General features: G+C 28.4%; 5 protein-coding genes across 10 annotated transcripts; 4 read left to right on the top strand and 1 right to left on the bottom strand.

Annotated features, from left to right (window-relative positions):
• The first annotated feature begins 1,846 nt into the window (after nucleotides 1–1,846).
• LOC103576639 (spindle and kinetochore-associated protein 1) lies at nucleotides 1,847–3,864 on the top strand. Its single transcript, XM_053741135.1, has 4 exons — nucleotides 1,847–2,458; nucleotides 2,532–2,653; nucleotides 2,742–3,249; nucleotides 3,313–3,864. Exons 1-4 carry the CDS (start codon nucleotides 2,374–2,376, stop codon nucleotides 3,471–3,473), a joined length of 876 nt encoding a protein of 291 aa, XP_053597110.1. The 5' UTR covers nucleotides 1,847–2,373; the 3' UTR covers nucleotides 3,474–3,864.
• Nucleotides 3,865–4,194: 330 nt separating this feature from the next.
• On the top strand, nucleotides 4,195–9,683 carry LOC103576640 (putative uncharacterized protein DDB_G0282133). Of its 3 annotated transcripts, none has more exons than XM_053741035.1 (8): nucleotides 4,195–4,569; nucleotides 4,676–4,824; nucleotides 5,343–5,457; nucleotides 5,537–7,413; nucleotides 7,562–7,774; nucleotides 7,875–8,021; nucleotides 8,090–8,150; nucleotides 8,630–9,680. In XM_053741035.1, exons 3-8 carry the CDS (start codon nucleotides 5,355–5,357, stop codon nucleotides 9,157–9,159), a joined length of 2,931 nt encoding a protein of 976 aa, XP_053597010.1. In that variant the 5' UTR covers nucleotides 4,195–4,569; nucleotides 4,676–4,824; nucleotides 5,343–5,354; the 3' UTR covers nucleotides 9,160–9,680. The 3 variants fall into 3 exon arrangements, with proteins under 3 accessions (XP_053597010.1, XP_014298748.1, XP_014298749.1); XM_014443262.2 differs by having other exon boundaries at nucleotides 4,673–4,824; XM_014443263.2 differs by having other exon boundaries at nucleotides 4,195–4,824; nucleotides 5,348–5,457; nucleotides 8,630–9,683.
• A 453-nt stretch (nucleotides 9,684–10,136) lies between these two features.
• LOC103576641 (guanosine-3',5'-bis(diphosphate) 3'-pyrophosphohydrolase MESH1) lies at nucleotides 10,137–11,123 on the top strand. 2 transcript variants are annotated; one of them, XM_008556947.3, is made up of 4 exons: nucleotides 10,139–10,390; nucleotides 10,458–10,789; nucleotides 10,858–10,951; nucleotides 11,035–11,123. In XM_008556947.3, exons 1-4 carry the CDS (start codon nucleotides 10,261–10,263, stop codon nucleotides 11,037–11,039), a joined length of 561 nt encoding a protein of 186 aa, XP_008555169.1. In that variant the 5' UTR covers nucleotides 10,139–10,260; the 3' UTR covers nucleotides 11,040–11,123. The 2 variants fall into 2 exon arrangements, with proteins under 2 accessions (XP_008555168.1, XP_008555169.1); XM_008556946.3 differs by lacking the exon at nucleotides 11,035–11,123 and having other exon boundaries at nucleotides 10,137–10,390; nucleotides 10,858–11,020.
• Nucleotides 11,124–11,134: 11 nt separating this feature from the next.
• Nucleotides 11,135–13,494, bottom strand: LOC103576642 (probable phosphoserine aminotransferase). Its single transcript, XM_008556948.3, has 8 exons — nucleotides 13,292–13,494; nucleotides 12,828–12,958; nucleotides 12,643–12,758; nucleotides 12,363–12,524; nucleotides 12,153–12,247; nucleotides 11,924–12,093; nucleotides 11,438–11,698; nucleotides 11,135–11,373 (listed from the first exon to the last, which is right to left on the bottom strand). The coding sequence occupies exons 1-8, from the start codon at nucleotides 13,355–13,357 to the stop codon at nucleotides 11,268–11,270; spliced, it is 1,107 nt and encodes a 368-aa protein (XP_008555170.1). The 5' UTR covers nucleotides 13,358–13,494; the 3' UTR covers nucleotides 11,135–11,267.
• A 200-nt stretch (nucleotides 13,495–13,694) lies between these two features.
• LOC103576643 (pyruvate kinase) lies at nucleotides 13,695–19,450 on the top strand. 3 transcript variants are annotated; one of them, XM_008556949.3, is made up of 8 exons: nucleotides 13,695–14,013; nucleotides 16,067–16,102; nucleotides 17,037–17,381; nucleotides 17,458–17,644; nucleotides 17,710–18,231; nucleotides 18,294–18,632; nucleotides 18,713–18,869; nucleotides 19,148–19,450. In XM_008556949.3, exons 2-8 carry the CDS (start codon nucleotides 16,076–16,078, stop codon nucleotides 19,158–19,160), a joined length of 1,590 nt encoding a protein of 529 aa, XP_008555171.1. In that variant the 5' UTR covers nucleotides 13,695–14,013; nucleotides 16,067–16,075; the 3' UTR covers nucleotides 19,161–19,450. The 3 variants fall into 3 exon arrangements, with proteins under 3 accessions (XP_008555171.1, XP_053597032.1, XP_053597031.1); XM_053741056.1 differs by lacking the exon at nucleotides 13,695–14,013 and adding an exon at nucleotides 14,740–14,898; XM_053741057.1 differs by lacking the exon at nucleotides 16,067–16,102.
• The last annotated feature ends 244 nt before the right edge of the window (nucleotides 19,451–19,694 follow it).

Here is a 19,694-nt window from a genome sequence, read left to right as displayed (position 1 = left end):
CTCTGAATAAGTGAAATCCATTTGACCGACATGATTTTAATCAGCAAATCCAAACAGCCAGTTGAGCTCAACGAGCTCAATCAACAGTCAAATTAATGTAGATATTGGCAAGATGATCAACATTTTAATTCAAAAATTGATATGAAACATTTGGAATCTCGATGGCATTTCAATATCTGAGCTGAAACTCGGGTTTCCTGAATTAAACTATGAGCCGCGTAAATATATATAAAAATAAAAAATTTTTAGTTATAATTCAGGGGTTTATTTTTTAAAATGTTTATTATAATTTTACGTGCTATTAAAATAAATTTTATATAGAAAGACGGTTTTATCTTAAACTACGTCAATAATATAATTTTATCTACAAAAAAATTACTTACGGCTATAATTGAAATTTATAATTTTATAAAACCTACGTCTGAATGACAAAACAAAGAAATCAACCGATGAAATATTATTTTTGTAATTAACAAACTACGTCAAAAGTAATCGAATGTCGTGTTTAGATGTGATTGGTAGATTTTAAATGCAGATAAAATACTCATAATGAACTAAACTATTAGTGTGTAATTCAGTTATACATTTACTGCCATCGAAAAACGATCGTTTTATTTTCTTAAAAGTATCAAAGTTTATTAAAACTATTGAAGAATGTTTAAATCTAAAGTTTTACATCTTGTCACCTTACTCGCAATAGCAATTGCTGTTAGCGCAGAATGTGAGCCTGAGGAATATAATTATCATCCGTATATTTCCAAGGTGATTAGTAATATCAAAAGCCACAAAAGAATTAACAGTCTATCGCTCGTTGGTAGCCATCATTCAGCAGGATACAATACTGAAAATCCATCAGAAAAAACTCAAGAATTAAGTATTGATCAACAATTGAAAGCAGGTATTCGTGTTTTACATTTTAATGTGAAACCCGATTCTCAAGATTTAAAAATTTTTTCCAATAATCAAGATTTAAATTTAAAATTAAACGCCGATATTTTACCAATAATCAATGAATTTTTGGAAAAATATCCTAAAGAATTTGTAATTGTCTACTTGCATCAAGATGAAATCAAGATTACGCATGCTGAAGAAAATTGCAAAATTATAAATAATATCAAGAAAAGTAACTCTGGTTCACGTATCCTAACTAATTGGGCTACTGACGATTCTGTTAGAATGTATTATGGTAAGATTTTATTAGGAGGTGACGATTCATTTAAAACCTGTACTTATAATTTACAACAAGAGTGTGCAACTGATAATTACAACGAAAACAAGGGGATTGATGATGTTATCTATAAATGGGAAGCTATAAAGTCATTACAAGAACTTACATTCTCAAAATCTCGCGATTGTTATGTACATAGGCTATATGTTCCTAACAATTCTCAAGGTGATTTAAGTTTGATCTCGAAAACTGGAGGCTATAAAACATCGAAGGGTGAATGTGCCCGGCCACTTAATTTACAAATGGCTAAATATTTCAAGCATTCACCAAGTGGTTTAACCATTGTTATGGCTGATTTTGTAACTCAAAAACTAATTGACCGTATAAACAGAAGCAACTTTGAGAATTAGAGCTCTGACTATTAATAGTGGCGACGGACAATATTATATATTTTTGACAAACAGAAAATCTCAAGTTGGTTTGACTATAATCATTACAATATTTCAAAATTGTTATTTCATTCTTGCCTTAATAATTTTATGTCAATCTATGTAATAAAAACCAAATAAAATTTACTCTTAAATATTTTTATCCAACTAATTGATTAATATAATTTAGTAATAGATTTTATTTTAGAAAATAATTTTTTTATTTCTTTAATTTAACAAGTTAATTAGTAGCCATTAAAATAATGTGCGTCATAACTGTAAAAAGTAAGTATATATTATGATGTATTATTTAGTTGTCGTTATCAATTGAAGATAATAATCATATTTCTTGAAATTTTATAATGAGCCAAACGTCATTAACGCTTTTAAAAAATTTAATTTATTCCAGCCTGTAAATTTTTTCATGTTGGAAATAACTCGACTAAAGTATTTAAATTTACGTGTGTAAAATACGTGCTAACATTCATCATCGATGCCTACTTTATCAGCTCAAGAGGGCCTCATAATATTTATCTAAAAATCACACAAATAATAAACAATCAGTTTAAAAATTAAATCAGTTAAAAAATAATAACACTCAAAACTTAACTAAATCTGATTGCTATAAAAAATATTGTTTTTTATTGTTTTTACATTCTATTAATATAATATTATCGTTGCATGAAATTACATGAGTGAAAAATAATTAATAATCCGTTTTTTACATTATTTTAAATTCAGTGAATTAAGAAATCAAGCATCTTAACCTTAAAAAAAATGCCAGCAAATAGTTTAGAAGATGTTATGAAAGATCAAATTAAAAAGCTGAATGATTTAGAAATGGCAACAAATTTCATAAGACGTAAGACAGTTTCGATACCTATCTATTATATTTATTTATTTTATTGTTAAAATAATAATTTTTTATTTTATAGACAAATCTGAATTGAATAATGTTCTAATAGACCTGAAGCCTTCAATAGACACTATAAAAATAAATGTTAGTCGTTTTAAAGAAACCTTGGACAAAATGAAAGAGCAAAATGAAATGTGTCAGGTAGTTATCATTATTTCAAAAGTCTTTATTTTTTTATTATTAAATCACAATCTGATAAAATGACTAATTTTTAAGTTTATTTATCTAGATTCTTATTGAAAATCTGTCAGCTTACGAAAAAACCATAACACACATGCAAGAAAATATTCCACCAAGTCTTCAAGATACGCTCAAGGACCAGAATGAAACCTGCACAGCATCACAGATGAAAAATAAGAATAATAATAATAATAATAATTCATCAGTGGCAGCCCCAAAATCAAAATCTAAATCTCAACCGACTAACCCAGCTGTTATAATTGATCCCACAGAGTATCTTCCTTATCAGAAAGACTGTAAAAAAACTTTATTTAAAGATAACGATGATTGTTATAAAATTGAACTTCTTAACGCTATAGAATTTTCAAAAATACCTAAATACATGATTGGCCGACAGACTTTGACAAATGTTAATGATTTCATTACGTCTATAAATCAAATAATGAAATCAAAATACACCCTAATGGGACTAGGAAAGATAGGAGCGCGTAAAAAAGGCGAATTAGATTTATATCTACAATTTAAGAAGGAAGAAACTGATATTTATAATGGAAAAGGTATGATAATAATTTTTAACATTTTGATTATCATTATGTAAATTATAATTTAATTTTTTTTAGAGCGTAAATTTTTCTTTACGGCTGAAGATTATCATCGGGAAACGAAAACGAAGCTTGATAAAGCAAAATTAAATATGTTAACGGTATTGAGACACTGTAAGCGAATTAAAGAACTCAGAAATGGAAAAAATGTATTATATGAAGTAATATCTTGCCAGTAAAATTAATTTTTAGATCATTTTTTTTTTTTTTTTTATATGTAATGAATAATAATGAATTTTGGATTATACAAACGATTATAATGTATATTTTTTCACCTGTTGGAATAAATTTAAATATAAACAATAAGATTAAAAAATGTTGATTTGTTTTTTCACCAGTATTCAATTATTTTTTTTTCGATTTTTAAAGTCGAATGACTCTTTTAGAGTCAACAGTCTTATCTCAGCAAGTAATCAGTATTGATGAAAAATTATAAACTCGTAGTTTATTATGCTTTTATGAAATTTGTGCCGATCTAACCACTGATTCAATCTCCGTAGATACTAGATCAAGTGCTAAGATTCCATACTTATTAATTCAAACATTTTTTACAATAATTACTTAAGGTATAATGATAAAATTTATAGAAAATCAGGACTCACTGACTTGTGGAGAAAAAATTTTATCTTTCACTCATCGATGCCGTAAATCTAATCAAGATACTTTATTATTTTTGACCTTTCAACTATGATAACATCATTGAATTATCGTAAAAAAATTGTTAATTAAGTTTAATGAAATTTTTTAAAAATATACTGGCCCTTAAAAAAAGTATGCGCAGATACAGTGCGTATCTACATTTGCGCATGCGCGAAAAACATTTTTTCGAAAGAAAGTGACCATTGAAGTACGTGTTTTTTGACACGTGACAAATGACAGCTGCTGCGCAAGTTGCCAGTTGCCAGTTGGTGGTATTTGGTATAGGTTTGTATAGGTATAGAAAAAGAGTTATCATCAAAAAATATATTTTACTTGAACGACTTGGAGGGAGGGATACAACGACTGGAGTACAAAACTGTACAAAACTATACCTATACGATGGCCGTAATGAGATTGAGAATCATGAGCATCATGAGAATGAGAACAGGTGATAGTGGGTGATAGTGGTAATGATGGACAGTCTGATCACTGGATGTGGTTATTTTAAAAAATAATATTTTATCATATACTTGTCGCTGATTGTCACCAGTCTATGCGTATATGTGTTCTGTGTACAATTTTTAATCTCAGTGTATACGTGTACATATAATATATATACGACATATACCTATATTTGTACGTACTTAGTATTTACATTACTTTGGATTTTATGCTCATGTTTAATTATTTATAATACAATCTTGTGGTATCTAAGAGTTGTGGTAATTTTTTTTAACAGCAGTCGCGATAATTTTATTACAAACCCACATTAAGAATTCTCTATACACACACAGACAGCGATAATAATATGCCAGGTATGAGTAGATAAAAAATAAAAAAACAACTGGAGGTAACGCAAATACTGTTGTCGACAATAAGGAAAAAAAACAGGTTTGTTATACTCATTTATTGTTATTAGTTACTTATTTGTTAAATTAAATAATTATAGCTATATCCTAAAATCTAGTGTCATCTGAATTATTTTTATTGTTAAAATAATTAAAAGTTATCAGTAAGCAGTTAACCTATTTTTTTTAATTTTCGAGTATGGAAAAAATATATTTATAACAAAGAAAATTATAAATGCAAGTCAATGGATTTAATTTATTAGTCAGTTGAATTATTATCCAATATAAGACCTTGGATATTATTAATTGGATTTTAAAAAAATAATCAATATATGTGGTTATAAATTTATTAAATTATTTATTTAATTGTGTAGACGGATATACATTTAACAATGATTGATTAATAATATGTTGAAAAAAAAAAAATAATAAATAATAATAATTATAAAATTTATCCTTGAACGAATAGAAAGTCAGATACTCAATGAATCATTGATAACTATTGTCTATAACTACGTAATGCTAAATAATTAAATTTTGTTAATTAATTATAATTAATAGAGTAGTCTGAGAATGTCGTTTCCACCACTGGTCAGTTCAACACCTCCACCTCTTGATAATTATCGCGAGAGTGATGATGATGAGTTTGGTGACTACGCAGCTGGAGGTCTTGATGGTTAGTACTGGTTCTTAAACTTTTTTTTTTTTATTTATTATTAATATTGAATTTTAATTACGTTAAATATAATTTTTAGGATCATCAACAACCTCTGAATCACCTAGAAAGTTACTTACTCCAATTCAAACTCCAACTCCATCAATGACAGCGTCTCCGAGGGTCAATGGAACTGGAGATTATTCACTAACTGTTGATGTATTGACACGTGAAGATGGTGATGATGATGATGGTGGTGGTGGTGTCCTCAGATCTCGGATTGATGAAGATATTATCACTGTAGAAAAAACAGATGACACAGTGAGCAGTATAAGGCTAGATATTAGGACGTGTAGTGGTAGTTTAAATAATAATAAATCGGATTTTATAAAAAATAGAGATATTAATATAGATGATATTTCACGGGATAAAAGTGATAAAAACTCGGGTTATGAAAGCAATAGAAGTAGCACAAACGATATTTGTAATCGAGAAAATTTAGATAAAACAAATTTATTACCTATTAATGTTAATGGTGATGTAGTAAATAGTAACAATAGTAGTTTAGCTGAAAGTTTGAAGACTGCATCAAGTGATAGGGATGATTCGCTAAATAATATTGAGGCTACTGATGATCATGAGCCATTGAGTTTGATACTAGATGATCCTACTGTTGACAGTGATTCACATCAAGACTTGGACAATGATTTTTATGACTATGATAATTACAATAATTCATTGGAGTGTGACAGTCCTCGTCCAAATGATAATCCAGATTCAGGATTAAATTCACCCAAGCAGGAAATTTTTAAAAGTAATAATGTCAGTGATAAGGAAATTGTTGAGACGACAAAGCTGAAAAATTTTCAGAGTACAATTAATATCCAGGAGAATAATGAGTCAATTAAAGTTGATGATAATCAAGGAGAAAAGGTTGATGACTTTTTTAAAGATATATCTTCAGATTTTTCGAGTTTTCTTATCGCTCATGGCAATAATAAAGACTATGTCAATAATTTTACGATATCGGATATCGATCATGATATTGAAGAATCCGAAAATAATCACACTGAGGATAAAATAAAGAGTTCAAATGATTTTAGTGATTTTAATTTTGATTTTGATAAAAATATTTTACCTACGCATAATAATATTATTATTAATAATAATAATAATAATAATAATAATGATAATTCCAGTATTAATAACATACAAGATAATGTTATTAATCTTGACATTCCACCGTTTGAAAATCATGATATGAATGTTAATGATGATTATGATGATGATGATGAATTTGGTGATTTTAGTGACTTTAATAATACAGTTGTCAATATGGAAAATAATCAAAATGATGATAAAGACTCGATAAAAAAAAATGATATAGTTAATGATACTGATGAAAATATAGAAAAATTAAACATTAATGATAGTAGTGATAATAATGACTGTGATTTTGAAAATTTCATAGATTATCAGTGTACAAATAAAAACCAAACGAGTGAATTAAATGTATTAGAACCGAAAAATATTATGTCGGAGGGGAATTCTGAACAGAGCCCACTGTCACTTAAAATAACGTCGAGTTATGAAACGAATAATGATTATGATGATTTTCCGACTGGTGAACCATTCAAAAGTGCCACAACAGCAGCTAAAATCATTCCCAATAGCAGTCAACTATCGCCAGAACACAATAAACTAATGATAGATTCAGAAACACAAGAAACATCAACAGTTACAGAATGTAAAATACAGGATGATGATGTTGATAATGTTGATGATGATTTTGGAGAATTTGCTGATTTTTCCAGTGGACCAGCAGCTGAAATAAAAGAATGGACGCCAAATGTCCAAGAACCAGTCGCTTCCAATCTAGATGACGATGACTTTGACGACTTTTGCAGTAGTTCTGCGATTGTAGAAACACATGAAATAAATATAAGAGAGTCCATAAGTCGAATAGATAATAAGAACGTGAGTTTAGTTACATTTTTTTTCTTAGTAATACGCGGTATAGATTTTTAATCCACCATTTTTTTACTTAATCATCTTTAGAATAAATGCTTGAGTAGTTGAATTTTTTTTGTTTTTCAAGTATCGTAAAGTTTATGGTATTTTTCAGGCTGCTAATAAAATAGAGGACATAATAGCAAATATGTTTCCTATTACTCCAGAAATTCCAGAGATTGATATAAAATCATTGATTGAGGAAACTGATAACTTGTGGCAGTCACTCAAGCGCATTGAAGAGACAAATGCTCTGTCTTATCAATGGACTAATAGCGTCAGTAATAATGTTCTTCTTGGTTCCCTTGGTATTGATTCTCGTAATATCGTGAGTTGTTGTTGTTTTTTTTTTTTTTTTTTTTTTTTTTTATTAAATAATTTATTGAATTATCGATTCAGTCTGAAGAATGTAATAAATATTTTAACAGCTATTTGGACCTCGTTGGAATCCAAACATTCCAAGATTTGCGGCAAATTTGGGATATGCGCCTTTAGAACCTACAAAAGCTTCTTCCGAAACACAGTTAACATCAACTTCTAGCACTAATAAACAACAAAATTCTACCACTAGTGATGTAAATATCATCATCGCTCAGTAATAACTATATTATTCGACAATAATAATTTTTTTTAATTTTTACAGGAAGTGCCAGCAGCTCAATTTGACTGGAACAGTTCTGGCCTAGTCAATCCTCTAGATGCAAGTGAGTATTTATTAATAAATTAATTTAAATCTTCAACAATGTCTAATGATAAATATTTTGTTATTGATTTAATACCATCCAATTTCCTATTTCCTCGCTTATCCTTTGCTTTTTGTTTTTTTATTGTTGTTTTTTTTTTATTTTTCACTTGTGTGATTTGGCACAAAAAAAAAAAAAAATAAAATAATAATGACAATGAAACGGCTTACCAGGTGGTGGTCTTTCGTCACTGTTATCCCTAGACTTGTTGTATCCTTTCGATCCTCTGTTAACTCCACATTATTCCGCACATTCCGAATCCTATCACCATCACGCTGCTTGTAACAGGAGCTCCATATACTTCAGTAAGTGTTTAAGCTAATAGTCCTTGCACCAAAATATTAATTTTTAATATTTCTTTAATTATTATATATATATATTTTATTTATTTACTTAAAATATAATCGTTATTTATTTGTTTGTTTAACGTATGAAATTAGGTAATGGTAATAATTTACATGAGCAAGAAGAAAATTATTCAAAAACACGGTCATCAGAGTTGATAGAAAATGATTTAATGAAGCCTGTGAAACAATCTCAGTTGTCTAAAATCATTGAACCACTACCAGGACCTAGTACAGTTGAATGGAAGAAAAAACAAGATAGTTTTGATGGTGTCACCAAAAAGATTGTCAATCAAAAATCACGAATAGATAAAATTAATCCACAAGTACCAGTAACTGGTACCATAAGCAAAATTGACGCGAGACCCGAATCAATAAAAATAGACTCAGCAAAAGAATATAGCCATCGTAAATCAGTAGGGGTTAAACGTGATAATTTTGTTGAGCAACATACAGTAATGGATCGTTATGGAAGACCAATGGTTGTTCAAGCAGAAACAGTACGAGTGCTAAAACAATTACCAGATTTATCATTTCTCAGTGCAAGAACGCTACTATTTAATCCTGAACAAAAACAAATTGTTCAGGATCTTGGTGCAATGATAAATCGTAAAATGCCTGGCTGAGTTACGTCGGTCTGAATGCGAGTTTTAATTAAATATATATATATATATATATATATGAAAGATTGTCTTGTGTATTTAAAATAAGTATTAATGACAGTAATCATTTTTTTAATTACTGGTATTACAATCGAGTGAAAAATATAATGAAAAAATTATAATTCCAACTTAAATAATTAAAAGCTTGTGTTCAGACCAATCAAAACAAACAAATTTTTACTTGTATTTATTTATTATTTTTATCATTCAAAAGATAGTTTAAAAAAACAATTCATCACATATTTTAATCGTACTTTTTTTTTTTTTAATAATAATTAAAAATTTATTTTAAACATTCGGTACTTACATCACTGTAAATAAAAAAAAATAATCAAGTATTTGTTTGTTTATCAATAAATTAATGAAAAAATAAAAATTTATTAGCTTATTGCCAAGAAAATTAAATTTATTATTATTTAATACATCCGTCATCTAGTCGACGTAATTTCTTTTTTTTGTCATGTTTCTATTTTAATCTACTAATCATTAAAATTATAAATTAAATAATCGATAATCATTAATTATAATTATTCAGTCAATAAATTTAATTGACATAAAAAAATCAGTTGTAAATTAAAATGTATCCGTTAATGTTGTTATTATTATTATTATTAATTAATTAATAAATATGAAAATGGTAATATTTTGAATTGTCTGATTCATGTTCCTGACTGGTTCAAGAATTTAATTGCTTAATGTACTTATTATTATTTAATTAGAGAATATCATGTATTTTAGATAATTAACTAAAATAAATAACTTGATTATGTGATTTATTGTTGTTATTTTATTATTATTCAATAAATAGCAATAGAAATAATTATTGATTAAATTTGAATTTAATTAGTTTGGCGGGTTCTTCGCTCATTGGTCATCAGGCAAATTTGTGTATACTATAGAATCAGATGATGATGTAGACTATGACTATTTTAGATTGTGGGTCAGTTGGTCATGCCAAATATCAATGACGTCAGTGGCAATCTGGCAATCAGTGATCCCGCTCTCGAACCACGTGAATTAGAAAGTTTAAGTTGTGAATAAAACTCTTTGGTTGTAATTTTAAAAATGTCTAATGATTTGTCAAAGGATGAATTATTATCATTAATAATTAAATGTACTAATTTTGCTGCTAAAAAACACAAAAACCAGAGACGACATGATTTAGAACAAACTCCATATATAAATCATCCAATAGGTATATATTGTTTATAAATTAATTGAGGTTAAATTATTTTTAAAAAAATGATTTTTTATTTGTTTAGGGGTTGCCAGTATTTTAACTGAAGAAGGTAAAGTTTATGATCCAAATGTTATTGTAGCAGCATTATTGCACGATACTGTTGAAGATACTGAAACAACAATGGAAGAAATAGAGCGTGAATTTGGTGAAAAAATTAAGTCAATAGTATCAGAAGTAACTGATGACAAATCACTGCCTAGTCAAGAGCGTAAACGTCTACAGGTTGTCCACACACCCCACATAAGTCATGAAGCTAAACTTGTTAAACTAGCCGACAAAATTTACAACCTCCGAGATCTCCAGAGATCAACGCCAGTCGGGTGGACTACCACTCGTGTCTATAATTATTTTCAGGTAATTTATTATACATTTCAAATCTAAATAATTTATTTCAATTTATAATCATGGTTAATGGTTTTTAGTGGTCTAAGCAAGTTATTCAAGGATGCCGAGGAACAAATGAAAGATTGGAGACGATATTTGATGGGATAGTTGCTCAACAACCTAAAATAAATGGTATTCAGTTGGCCATTAAATATTTAAATTCAATTTTCTTAAAATCACCTTTTCAGAGTTGATTATTTATTTAACAATTTAAGGGTGATCCTGGTGATTCATGGTGATCATGATGATGAAAAAACAAATAAAATAAAAAAGACTACTCTGAGCTTATCTGGTAAATTTTTCGTTGAAAAGGTATTTTTTATATTAAAAATTATTCTTTATTAACTCTTGACAAAAGTAACCTGTATATAAAATAACATTATTGATAATTTTTTAATAAAAAAATGGAGTGTGTTGTTGTATAAAACTAGTGTCATGTGAGTTATTTTTATTGGCCATGAGTTTTATGGAATTTTTCCATATAGTCAGCAAGTGCTTTGGCTTCTTCAAAAGTAACTGCATTGTATAAAGATGCCCGTATTCCTCCAACGGATCTATTAATACAGCATATTAAATAATTATTATTAAAATTAAAATTCAATTATTTTTATAGTTTACCTATGGCCTTTAAGTTGAAGCATTCCGAGTTTACTGGCACCCGCAAGAAATTCTTTCTCCAACTCTTCGTTGTCGTTGCCAATTCTAAATGGCAAGTTCATGCGACTTCTAGCTTTAGGTTCAATAGGACACGAGTAAAATCCATTAGACTTTTCAATAATATCATAAATAAGTTTACTCTTTTTTATAGCACGTTTTTCCATTTCTTCTACTCCCCCATTTCTTTTAATCCATTCAAATACACGTCCAATAAAGTAAACTCTGATAAAATAATAAAAATAATAAATATTAATATCTTGTTTCTTTAAATTTAGAAAAATGGTAAAAATCTTGTGGTGAAATCTGTTTTTAATAAAATGTAATCAATGAGCGTCATACTTATCATCTGATAAAAGACCATTGGTGGTCGTATGACACTGATTGCGTAACAAATTTATAATCTCAAGAGCTATCGACTGGGTCATCATTTAATTTAAGTTGACTTACTGGAAGGTTGGTGGGGTGTTGTAGATTGAATTATTTTGTGCTGCGACTGTAAAATCAAGGACAGATGGGCACACTGTCATAGGATTGCCTAAAAGATCTTCACGGACAATAACAACAGTCACTCCGGACGGTCCGAAATTTTTTTGAGCTCCAGCATAAATTACTCCAAACTAAAATTATTTAAATTATATTCTCGGAATTTATAATTTAAATAATTTATTCAAATTACCTTAGAAACGTCAAATTTACGGGTAAGAATATTTGAAGACATGTCAGCAACAACAGGAACTCCATTTGTTTCAGGTACAAAGTCAAATTCAACTCCTTAAAAAATATATGTAGATAATTAATTTAAGTTTATAAAACTGCTGATAACTAATTTATATTTAATTAATAATTGGTATGATATTTATCAGAGATTGTTAAAATAAATATTAACCGTGAATCGTTTCGTTGGAACAGTAATACAAGTACGAAGCATTTGGATCAAGATTCCACGTCGATGCATCTGGTATTCCAGTATATTTACTCATTTTTTTATGAACAATATTTACTTTGCCATATTTTTCAGCTTCTTTGGCAGCTTTCGAAGACCAAGAACCTGAAAAAAAGAAAAAAAATAATTAAAAAAAAAAAAAAAAAAAAAAAACAATTTACACCAATCAATATAATTAATGAGAATAAATTTTTTAAATTGAATTAAATTAGATAATAAATACCAGTTACAATATAATCGGCCGTTCCTGTCTTACTCATGAGGTTGAGAGGCACTGCAGCAAAGAGACCAGTTCCTCCGCCTTGCATGAACAAAATTTTATAATTGCTCGGAATGTTTCTAAAAATTAATTATTTTGTAAATTTACAGTACATATAAATTTAATAAATAAAAACTAAATAAGCTTACAATAGTTCTCGAAGACAATCTTGTGCATTCTGATTAACTTTAGCATAGTCTCCAGATCTATGACTCAGCTCCAAAATACTTATTCCAGTATCATTAAAATCCATAAATTCATTTTGTGCCTCTTTAAGAACCTAAATTAATAAATAATTTTAAAAAAATTAATGGCTTAAAGTTCAGCGGCCTTTTGATTCCGGAATGAGAACATAAAAAATTATTAAACAGATATATGACTCTAAAAATAAATATAATATTAAAAAAAAAACTTATTTCAGTACCCAGATGTTTTTTTATATCACATAAGACAAATTATTGCAGAAATGCTATTTAAAATATTGTAAAACACGATAAGATTTAAATGTGATCTTGAACCACACATTTAATAAATTTAAAACCGGTTATAAATTTTTATTTAATCAATGTATCTCCTGTTTGATTGTTGGTTGAAAAAAAAAGAAATTTATTACCTCTTCAGGAAGTTTACCAGGTCCAGCACCAAAATTCATCACAACTTTTTTCTGATCTTTACTCATATTTCAAATTTATTAATTTTCTAACCGTATGGGAGATGAGATCGTAAGACAGAAACTGAGACACATCCAGGAATGATCGATAATAAATACCCAGAGTCAAGTACCCAGTTTCTTGATCTCTTCCACCTCCACAGTATCAATATCATATTTTTTAAACTCGTTATTTTTTTATTTTAAATGTATCAATGAGGTTGATAAGCCAGATAATTAAAGTTGAAATGAATCATCTATCGATCGAGCATTGCTGAAACTCTAGATCATTGCAGATAGATCGCGTCGTAATGTCAAGTGATGGAGGATTTGAAAGTTCTCCCAGCTGCCGCGGTTTCAGTTTATGAGCACGCGTATCGATCGTGTCCATCGTGAGTTGACAAGCTTCTTCTCATGAATTTTGATGACAACCGGGACCGGGACATTAGAAGAGCCAGAAAACTAACCGGCATTTTAAGTTTGAGTTGTGCACTATAAGTAGTATAAGTTGACCTTCACTGTCCTCAAGTGTGCTTGAGTGTAACGTCAATTGCTGCTGCTGCTCTCCCTGGTTAGTTTGACCGAACCTACTGAACGAGATTCAACCCATTTCAACCAGTTCAGTCATCCAATACCATCATCCACATCATAATTTACTTACATTAGCTCAAATTCTATAAATCAAGGTAATTTTATTTAATTTATATTTAATAAAATGCATCATTTACATACTAATTATTTAATTATTTAATAAATAAGGATTAATGTTTAAACTATGTTATCGGTTATCTTATAAATTAACTACCACCAATAATAATAATAATAATAATAATAATAATTTAAAAAATAAAAACTAGCTCACTGTGATATGAACTTGACAGCAAAGCATGGATTTATCATTGCGTAATCGTACGATTTTTATCCACATCCGGAAAGTTATAAATCGATAAATATTCAAGGTCATTAATAATCATATAAATTTATAATTTCAATTAAACCTATTTTTACTATAAATTTTTGAAATGACGTAATTGAAATTTATATTTAAATGAGATAAAATTTAGTAACTCGGTTGTCAAGCAAATCTAACAACTTTTTAAAATAATAAAATATATTTTAAATACTACAAGTGATTTTAAAACGATTTTTATTTTATAAAAAATGAAAAATAAATAAAAGTAGACGTTGATAGACCAGCACGTGGATTCGCGCATGTCTGAAATATACTTCCATTTTTTATTTTACATTTCCAAAGACTAAACTGTACAGAAAAAAAACCTACGTGTATTGTAATACAAACTACAATTGTGATAGTAATAAGTATATATATAATATCCATTATATCTTGTTATCTAAATATATAACACATAAAAATATATGTACGTATATATTTTGAGGACATTGTAAGCTTTATTGTAAACTAGACTTGAGTTGTTTAGTGTCAGTTCAGTTACTAGTCATACATTAATTCATACTAAAAATCCTCTTTCTCTTTATCATCGTTCTTACGTCAGTCTACAATAAATTTAAATTAAAAGTAGTAAAAATATTTTATCTTAAAATTTACTATTGTAAGTGAACTTTTGAAATAATATAAAGTGTCTACGTGACATTGGACTCGTTTTATCAGTACTAGGTAGTTTATTAGTTATCAATTAAACGATAAAATTTTTAACCGGTGACATATAAATCTGAGTTTTTACAGAAAGAGAGTAACGGTCACCGGCCTTTGTCTTTGAAATTTATTTCGTGGCCATTGTGTCTCTTCCAGATCCTTCTAGTTGAACAATATTATTTTGCTTATATCAATAGATCTACGCTCTGTAGATTACAATTTTTCTTCTATTTATAAATTTTAAAGAGATTAAATAGTGATGTATCGAACAATCGATGATAATAAATCATTGACTTTGCCAGCATTACCATAATTATATATTTTTTTATTTTTTATAATACGTCATTGTTATACCGCCACGTTTTTTAATTATTGGCCTTAAAATTTTTATTTATTTACGTTTTTTTTTAAATAATGTATAATTTTATTTAATCAATATTTTAAATTTTAAATAAATATAAATTTTTGTTTTACTATTCACTATAAAATTGCAAAAACAAAATGTAATTTTTATAAATTTATTTATTAATAATCAAATTATTGAGTTATTATTATCATCATCATTATTATTATTAAATGTCATAGATAAAATGCGCAGACGCCGGTATTACGTCATTTTTTAAATAAATAAGAAAAAAAATTAAAGTGTCAGTCAATAACTGGCAAAAAAAATTTTTCATAAAAAAATTCAATAAAAAATTGGTAGATTATTGTTATATATTGATATTTAAAAAATACTTGTTACTGTGTCATAAGACATGAGCACTATGAGTAGAATGATTGGTTGCTATACCAACGGTTCGTTTGTTAACTATAAAAGCATATTTATATCCTGATGTCTGGTAGTGTAGCCAAGGTGCAAATTCGTCAGTATAATTTTGCTGACGATTATCACTGTCATCTTAATGCGAATAAGCTTTTCGTGTCATAAAACCTTACCCGTTATCTTAAACCGTCTACTTAGTCGTCATTCTGATAATAATTTAACTCAACAAATACAACAACGAGTCCATTGCTCACAATCAGTTACATTTTCATTTAAACATTATAATCAATACTGTTTGTATAAAATTAAAAAGAAATCTTTATTAATAAATTTATATTTTTACCCTTTATTCTCGCAGCCCGTCAAAATGGTCTGGATTACTGCTGATGATAAGGTATCCTTGTCAAAATTCAAGTGTCTAATATCACAGTTTTTTTTTTCTTTCGTATTATATATAGTTTGTAGTATTTATTGAATTGATCTTACAAGATATGTAGTGCTTTTCTTTTTTTCTAAATGTAATTTTCCTTTTTTATTTTTTATTTCTAAATGGTGTTTGATTAAAACTAATTATCTACTAAAATTTAGTGTGTAGTGTTTTGTGCTTTGCTCTATTTTTATGTAATCATTTTAGTTACGTAGTCTTAGAGATGTATTTAACTAACATTCTATTTTTGTTGTCCCTGACACTAGCCTTCACTATTTAACGATATTTAAATTCGTAAAAACAATAACAAGTTAGCAACACATGACTTTAAATAATTGTATTTCAATAATTGACAGATAAAAAAAAAATAATAAATAATTTAAGTAATTAATGATAATAAATATTAATTTATATTATATACATAATTTTATCAGCACTAATTACTCTCGATAACATATATTATTATTGTTATGATGAAAGGCTCTTACAAAATGCTTAAGACACGCGCCAACTTTAATTAATCCAATAAAATGATTTAATTAGCTTATTAAATAATTAATAATCTTGAGCTAACAAAAAAATAACAATATAATTACATAATAAAAGATACTGTGCTATAAATATCAACTAAATATTTAAAAAAGTTTATCTTGTTAAGAGTACTCGAGGTCATACTTTTTAAGCACTGAGATTTTTATTTCACAAGTACTTAGTATTATAAGGCTACTGTCATTATAATATTATATCTATAGTTGCATAGTTTTGTATTGTTTTAGAATTTGCCTGCGTATTCTAATTATACTTTTTTTTTTCAGTAACAAAATTGCTGCTGAGTTAAACATGTAGTTGATTAAATAATTAACTGACGATTATTTTAAAAAAAAAAAATAAAATATTACAGATGGAGGGAGGATCTGGTTTACGAGTACAAAATGCCCAAAGTCATTTGGACCACATTTGCAAGCTGGAAATTGATTCCCCGGCACCTTTTTATCGTCTCTCAGGAATTATTTGCACTATCGGACCGGTATCACGGTCTGTCGAGATGCTGGAAAAGATGATTGAAACTGGTATGAATATTGCTAGAATGAATTTTTCTCACGGTTCTCATGAATATCATGCTGAGACAATTGCCAACGTCAGACAGGCACAGAAAAATTTATCCGAACGCAACAAGATGAATGTTCCAGTAGCTATTGCTTTAGATACTAAGGGTCCTGAGATCCGTACTGGTCTTCTTGAAGGTGTACGTATTATAATAATTATTTATTTATTATATATTTAAATATAAATAGAATGAATTGTTAATTATTAAAAATTAGGGTGGTTCAGCTGAAGTTGAATTGAAGAAAGGACAAACATTTAAATTTACAACAGACAAAGCTTACCTGGAAAAAGGCAATGCTGAAATTGTTTGGGTTGATTACGTAAATATTACAAAGGTCTTGAAAGTTGGTAATCGTGTCTTTGTTGATGACGGTCTTATTTCTTTGATTGTCACTGAACTTGGTAAGTATTTTTAAAACAATGCCCCTTTTATAATAATAAATTTATTATTATTTTTTATAATTTAGCTGCCGATGGAATTGTAACCAAGGTAGAAAATGGTGGAATGTTGGGTTCACGTAAAGGTGTTAATCTTCCTGGAGTACCTGTAGATCTTCCAGCAGTATCTGAAAAAGACAAGTCCGATTTACAGTTTGGTGTTGATCAAGAAGTCGATATGATATTTGCTTCATTCATTCGTAATGCCGCTGCATTAACTGAAATTCGTGGTATTTTGGGTGAAAAAGGAAAGAACATTAAGATTATCTCAAAGATTGAGAATCAACAGGGTATGACGAATCTCGATGAAATAATTGAGGCTTCTGATGGTATTATGGTAGCTCGTGGTGATTTGGGTATTGAAATTCCACCTGAGAAAGTCTTCCTTGCACAAAAGTGTATGATCAGCAGATGTAACAAGGTCGGAAAACCCGTTATCTGCGCTACTCAAATGTTGGAGTCTATGGTAAAAAAACCACGTGCTACAAGAGCTGAAACTTCAGATGTTGCAAATGCTGTACTTGATGGCGCTGACTGTGTCATGCTTTCAGGTAATTTTAAATAATACTTATATTTAATGATAATAAATTTTAATATAAATAAATATTTATAGGAGAGACAGCCAAAGGAGATTATCCTCTTGAATGTGTTCGCACAATGGCTAATATTTGTAAAGAAGCTGAGGCCGCTATTTGGCATAACCAGCTGTTTGCTGACTTGTCCTCAAAAGCATTAGCGCCAATTGATGCTACACATGCAGTAGCTATTGCTGCAGTCGAGGCATCTACCAAATGTTTGGCTACTGCAATAATCGTACTGACAACAAGCGGTCGATCAGCACATCTTATCTCTAAGTACCGGCCACGTTGCCCAACAATTGCTGTCACTAGGTTCCACCAAGTCGCACGTCAAGCGCATTTGTATCGTGGAATTTTGCCCCTTCTTCATACTGGTAATTTAATCAAATACAATTATATAAATTTTTAAAATTATACTTTATTGTTTTAATGTTAAATATTTTTATACTTTTAGAAGCACCAGTGTCTGATTGGTTGAAGGATGTTGATAACCGTGTCCAGTACGGTATGAAATTTGGTAAAAGCCGTGGGTTCCTCAAGACCGGTGATACTGTTATTGTAGTAACTGGATGGCAACAAGGCTCCGGTTACACTAATACACTTCGTATTGTGTACGTAGACGAGGATTTAACTTTTATCCATACACCAAGTCCAGTAGTCAGCGATGATGACTCCTATGAAAACCTTTCTTAACTATTTAATGCATGATCCAGTAACGTATCCTACTAACAACTCTATTCAATACTAACTTTAACCGCATGTAATTCCTATTATTATTATTATTCTCTATTTTTTTTTTCTACTAAACCATTTATTCTTTTGGTAAATAATTTTTGTAGCTGTCTATATTATAATTTTTATTATTATTTTTTTTTTTTTTTATTTACAGAAATGTTGATTGAAGAGTGAAAGCAGGATTAATTAACAAAGAAGAGATTTGAAGAATAAGAAGATAAAAATAAAAATAGAAACTAATTTATGATCTGCCATGTCGAGTTAACTTTCCGATAATAAATAATTTAATTTAATAATTGCATTAAAAGAAATGTTTATAAAGTTGCTGTTTTAGATTCAGTATTATTTTACTGTCAAAATAGTGTTCATAAAAGCCGAGCACATAGTTGTAACGATTTAATAAACATTGTATAGTGTTTTACTGATAAATATCAATAAATTATGGATCACAAATAACTGCCATGTATTTTTATTACAAATTATTACTATTGAAAAAACCTAAAAAAAAAAAAAAAAAAAAAAAAAAAAAAAAAAAAAATTCTACTCGCGTTCACAAATTTTGTCAATTGCTATCGGTCGGTAAATCATTATTTCATCAAGGTAACTTTAATTTGATAAGAGATGGCATTTTAATTACAAAAATTTTCTGAATCATTAGATTTTAATTTATTCTTTGCTCTGTAAATTTTCGATGAACGCGG

Source organism: Microplitis demolitor, chromosome 8 (genome assembly GCF_026212275.2).
Source record: "Microplitis demolitor isolate Queensland-Clemson2020A chromosome 8, iyMicDemo2.1a, whole genome shotgun sequence".
Classification (NCBI taxonomy): domain Eukaryota; kingdom Metazoa; phylum Arthropoda; class Insecta; order Hymenoptera; family Braconidae; genus Microplitis; species Microplitis demolitor.
Note: the sequence above shows the minus strand (reverse complement) of the source record. Positions and strands in the feature narration are given on the sequence as shown.